This window comes from Conger conger, chromosome 2, assembly GCF_963514075.1.
Source record: "Conger conger chromosome 2, fConCon1.1, whole genome shotgun sequence".
In the NCBI taxonomy this organism is placed as follows: Eukaryota; Metazoa; Chordata; class Actinopteri; order Anguilliformes; family Congridae; genus Conger; species Conger conger.
The window spans coordinates 53,502,614-53,508,613 of record NC_083761.1 but is presented as its reverse complement, the minus strand read 5'-3'; the positions used below and the strand labels follow the sequence as shown (position 1 = coordinate 53,508,613).

The 6,000-nt window shown below is 40.0% G+C and overlaps 1 protein-coding gene across 2 annotated transcripts in view; it reads left to right on the top strand.

Moving 5' to 3' along the window:
* Positions 1-267: 267 nt before the first annotated feature.
* Positions 268-6,000, top strand: part of LOC133121568 (exportin-6-like) — a 28,862-nt gene continuing 23,129 nt past the window's right edge. For both annotated transcript variants that reach the window (XR_009708017.1, XM_061230836.1), the window contains exons 1-3: positions 268-636; positions 5,000-5,090; positions 5,438-5,550. Coding sequence is in view for 1 of the 2 variants with exons in the window: in XM_061230836.1 (XP_061086820.1) it covers positions 634-636; positions 5,000-5,090; positions 5,438-5,550 (207 nt within the window). In the remaining variant the exon portion in view is untranslated. The remainder of the gene's footprint in view (positions 637-4,999; positions 5,091-5,437; positions 5,551-6,000) is intronic.

Below are 6,000 nucleotides of genomic sequence, written 5' to 3'. Positions count from 1 at the left end.
GGTTGCTGCAGTAGGCTACATGCTTGTAACCTTATTTATAGTTTTGCTCCGTTTGCTGCCAAATACCGTGTAATAATGTGCTTATTGCTCTGGTTTGACAAATGTCAGCATAAATCACTTGAACAACAACGTGTACAAACAAGTTAGTAATATTTCTTGCAGGGCAGTCTTCGATTCATCAAAAAAATTATCAGACCACACTCTGGCTGAAAATGTCAATTTAACTTCCGGCGGGGAGGGGCTGCGTTACCGAAGAGGAAGCAGCGACAAGGCTGTGATGACCTGCTGATCGGATGACGGAAGCGTCCAAACGGAGTTCAACGCAGTAGGCAGAAGCGAAATAGGCATAGCTTGTAGCCAATAAGAAGCGGAGAGATTATATTTTTCATTTCATCTAGCTATGTAAAAAAGTGACTTTATCAACATAATTACCATTAGCTACAGCTGAGCTGTTGATATCGCCCATTGCGAATATTTGGCTACTGCTACATGGCTATGATCACCACACAAATGTGTGTTCTTTACCAGTAACGTTAACACAGCGAGATGGACAGACTGAACATCATCGGAGTAAGTTAGACAACGCCTTAAGTATAAACTAGCTGGGTGCGCTTGAATCCGTTAACTCCGGATATGGTGAGTATTTAAAAGATTGTTTTCTTATGAGAATGTTGAACTGTAGCCACAGGGCCAATGGCAACCGACACCACGGTGCTAGCTAATTGTCTAAATGTGTTCAATGTATTGGCTAGTATTTCAATCGAACAGGGCAAAGTCCATTTTCTTCCCACAGGCACTTGTTACCAGGAAATGTGTTGTTTTCTGATATGTTTATAATTTTACATTAATTTAGGCATTTGCATTCGAGTAATCTCTTCATGTAAAGGTGCATTGGCTGGCCAGTTCTGAGTTCATTCAGAGTTCATTTTTCAATACGTTTCGTTAATGTGCTGGGGCAGTGCAAGTAGATCCAGCACCTTGGGTCTGGAATGATTCCTTGAAGTCTGTGTAAGTCCACAATTACACGTGTGTGCTGGGCGATCTTGACTACCATTACTTTTTTTTTCTTTTTTTTCGTGCGCCTCAGAACTCAGAATAGGTGCATCGTTAGATAAATCACTTAGAGCTTCAGTATGGGGAGCAACAATTTAGGCATATGTTTTAATTGTCGTCCATCGTCTTCCTTTTTCTATGCATTGTTCTTATTCGGAAACACTGATTTACCAGACTGAATTTATTTTACTTATTTTTAAGGTTTCTCAGTCTTGTTCAGTGTTTGGGAGCCTCTGTACAACTTTTGAGCTTCATTCACAGAACGTATTCATTTAAAATGTAGGAAATGGTTGCTTGTGACCTACTGTGTTTGAATTTTACAAATGGTTCTATTTAACCATGTAATTCACTTACTACCTCTTCATATGGAAGTCTCCTCCCCCATCCTTTCTCTTCAATGTCCATACAGCGGCAGCTCAGTTTAGACTCAGTCATGAAAAATGTGTTCTAATGATAACAAATAAACCAGTTATCAATCCAGCAATTGTGTTTGCCTGTTCATTTCCAACAGGAAGGTTAAATGTAAACCATAGACCAGCCCTGGAAAACGATAAACAACAAAAACTTACATACAGTATTTATTTATTCTAATAATATCTTCTCAAAGAATATTTAAAACTACTAAGTCTGGTGCAATTGTTTCATATTGGCCATACAGTGAAGTTCATTGCTCATTCTTCAGTGTTACACAGCCAATTGCTTTATGAACTGTGGACATGTTTTTGAACTCTTTATGTAGTTAAAACTATATAGCATATATATATACACATATACACATATATACACAGTGGTGTGAAAAAGTGTTTGCCCCCTTCCTGATTTCTTATTTTTTTGCATGTTTGTCACACTTAAATGTTTCAGATCATCAAACAAATTTAAATATTAGTCAAAGACAACACAAGTAAACACAAAATGCAGTTTTTTAAATGAAGGTTTTTATTATTAAGGGAGAAAAAAAATCCAAACCTACATGGCCCTGTGTGAAAAGGTGATTGCCCCCTAAACCTAATAACTGGTTGGGCCACCCTTAGCAGCAACAACTGCAATCAAGCGTTTGCAATAACTTGCAATGAGTCTCTTACAGCGCTGTGGAGGAATTTTGGCCCACTCATCTTTGCAGAATTGTTGTAATTCAGCCACATTGGAGGGTTTTCGAGCATGAACCGCCTTTTTCTCAATAGGATTCAGGTCAGGACTTTGACTAGGCCACTCCAAAGTCTTCATTTCGTTTTTCTTCAGCCATTCAGACTTGGACTTGCTGGTGTGTTTTGGATCATTGTCCTGCTGCAGAACCCAAGTTCATTTCAGCTTGAGGTCACGAACAGATGGCCGGACATTCTCCTTCAGGATTTTTTGGTAGACAGCAGAATTCATGGTTCCATTTATCACAGCAAGTCTTCCAGGTCCTGAAGCAGCAAAACAGCCCCAGACCATCACACTACCACCACCATATTTTACTGTCAGTATGATGTTCTTTTTCTGAAATGCGGTGTTACTTTTACACCCGATGTAATGGGACACACACCTTCCAAAAAGTTCAACTTTTGTCTCGTCAGACCACATAGTATTTTCCCAAAAGTCTTGGGGAACATCAAGACTTTTTTCTGGCAAAATTGAGACGAGCCTTAATGTTCTTTTTGCTCAGCAGTGGTTTTCGTCTTGGAACATTTTTGCCCAGTCTTTTTCTTATGGTGGAGTCATGAACACTGATGTTAACTGAGGCAAGTGAGGCCTGCAGTTCTTTGGATGTTGTTGTGGGGTCTTTTGTGACCTCTTGGATGAGTCGTCGCTGCGCTCTTGGGGTAATTTTGGTCCGCCGGCCACTCCTGGGAAGGTTCACCACTGTTCCATGTTTTCGCCATTTGTGGATAATGGCTCTCACTGTGTTTCGCTGGAGTCCCAAAGCTTTAGAAATGGCTTTAGAACCTTTTCCAGACTGATAGATCTCAATTACTTTCTTTCTCATTTGTTCCTGAATTTCTTTAGATCTCAGCATGATGTCTAGCTTTTGAGGATCATTTGGTCTACTTCACTTTGTCAGGCAGGTCCTATTTAAGTGATTTCTTGATTGCGAACAGGTATGGCAGTAATCAGGCCTGGGTGTGGCTAGAGAAATTGAACTCAGGTTTGATAAACCACAGTTAAGTTATGTTTTAACAGGGGGGCAATCACTTTTTCACACAGGGCCATTTAGGTTTAATAAAATAAAAACCTTCATTTAAAAACTGCATTTTGTGTTTACTTGTGTTGTCTTTGACTAATATTTAAATTTGTTTGATGATCTGAAACATTTAAGTGTGACAAACATAAGAAATCAGGAAGGGGGCAAACACTTTTTCACACCACTATATATATATATATATATATATATATATATATATATATATATATATATATATATTGAAACATTTGTATTGCCCTGAGTTTTGTTAAAATTGACTGATGAATGTATCTTGATGAATCATCTGTGCCGTGGGACTCCAGCAAAGTAAAATGGCCGACAGGACATTGTTCTGCATCAGGATGTTTCTATTGGACTATACCAGGGGTCGGGACCCCTGGTCCTGGAGAGCCGCAGGGTGTGCTGCCTTTCGTTGTTGCTTGGCATTAATTGATCAATGAAAGCCGTTGATTACACAGTTAACTCACCTCACCTGGTTTCTTGGGTCTGAGTCGCTTGCTTATTTTAAGGTGGAGACGAAAGCCAGCACACCCTGCGGCTCTCCAGGACCAGGGTTGCCGACCCCTGGACTATACTATAATAAACACAACTTCTTCTGGTGTCTATCGATGCTTTTTCACAACAGTATATATATATACATACTTAGGGTCAACAATTGTATCCAAAGCACATACTGTAAGTAGGTGACAGCCTGCCTTAATATTCAGCCGAAGAAACATCTCGTGCTATTATTTTGGCCTCCACTATGTATGGTTTGCATACACTGTAGCCACAGATGATGCTAAAGTGTGCCCAACCAGAGAACTGTTGTTGTCCAGATCAGAGGAACTGTCATCACAGAAGGTAGAGGACTCTCACAAAATGAAGTAGTGCTAATGGTGCTAATGTTGCAGAACAGTGCCCTCGCTACCCAGTAATTTTGCCTTTGTTATCAATTTGCTTTTTGAATGTTGCTTTTTCAGAAAACTAACCAGCTGGCTCGCATGCATGCATACAAGTCTGTAGTAATGCTATTTTTTGTCGTAGCATCTAAACATAAATTTAACTTGGCAGCTTGCAACATGCATGCACGGTTTCAGGTGAAAAATGTTGGGATGTGGAGTGCAAGTATTCCATTATCCCTCTCCTCCACTGCTCTCTATACTTTCCCAGCACACACACATTCAGCCCTTTGGTTCAACTTGTGATTGTCACTTCCTACTTCCTGACCAAATGACATGCAGGCCCTACCTTACCAGTCTTGCTTCAGTGCAAATGACTCCAAAAACAAAAACAACTGCCTGAGCTTTTCTGTTTGTTAATTTAGTTGTGGTACATTGTCATGTTATGCATTTGATATGCATGTGCATATGAAATGTTATTCCCTATCTGCCATAAGCAAATTATGGAATGAAGCAAAGAGAAAACAACACCAGTGTGCAAATGAAGGAACTCAAAAAGGTGACGTATCTGGTAACTCACTGGAGCTGTGCACTAAGGAAGTAGCTTTAATACCTTGCATGTCTTGCTGTAGTATCACAGAACCCTGATTTCAAATGAATTTCTCCCAATCTATAAATGCTTGTAATCTAATGAGCATGTCTTAATGTTTATAGAAGATGGTTTACTAAGTTTTATTGTGCAACAGATGGATGAGAGCATGTTTTGGCAGCTGTTAATGACTGTCTGTCACAGCTTGTTTGCCTGTCTCTCTTCTACCTCTTCCCCATTCTTCCTGGTCACATTCGTCACCTCCTGATCCTATTGCCAAAACTGCATACCCAGGCATCGGCAGAGGGCTCGCTTCGTGCGCTGGAAAGTCTAATGTCGGAGTTCTTCCATAGCCGCACCTCCAATGAGCGCAAGAGGGAGATCGGTGAGTCATGGTCGCTTTGCACTCCAGCTACACGGTGGACTTGCAGTTCAACTACAGCTGAGATGCTACACCCATTATACAAAAGGGTGCAAGCAGGGAAGTTAAATGTTGATTCATAATGATTCAGCATTTTATATTCCATATATTTATGTTAAGAGTTAAGATTTAATTTATGGTAGCACCATGTTGGACTTCTTCTAGCTATCAATGTCTGAAAAGTATTTGGCCTATAACTTGAAGTTCTCAATGTTTTTTTTAAATGCTTGTCTAATGGTGAATCTGTCTTATTACAATGTGGCCTTGAACTTTTGATTTAATTGCTTTCTCCTCCCTCTAATTTCCTGCAGAGGAGCTGTTGAATAATTTTGCTCAGCAGACAGGGGCTTGGCGGTACTGTCTCTATTTCCTCTCCAACACCCACAATGAGTATATCATGATGTACAGTCTGACAGTATTTGAGGTGAGTAGTGCCACACAGCCTTCTTAAATGTTTTAAAGTCTTTCTGAACTACTTCACTAGAAAAGTCCTTTCCTCATATTCCAAGCTCTTTGCAGTAATGAGCCTTGAAAATAGAGAACTGGTTTCAGGCGTCGAGTACAAAATGGCTGCTCTTCTACAGTGCATGTTCCTGCAGTTTGGGGAGGAAAACGGTTTTATTAAATGTGCTGAATAATAATCAGAATTGACATGGGACAGTGAGCAGTTGGAGACTACCTCAATCAGTCATGGCCTATTCTGGTAGCTGTTCGGCCCACTTGCAAGACCTGGAACACAACCAAGTAACCAGGCATATTAAGATTTTCAAAACATATATTACAGCTGACAGTACTTGCAATAATGATCACTTAACAATGTTCTGGAGCATAATCTAGCATTAATAATCTCCTACATATTATATATACCTAGTTG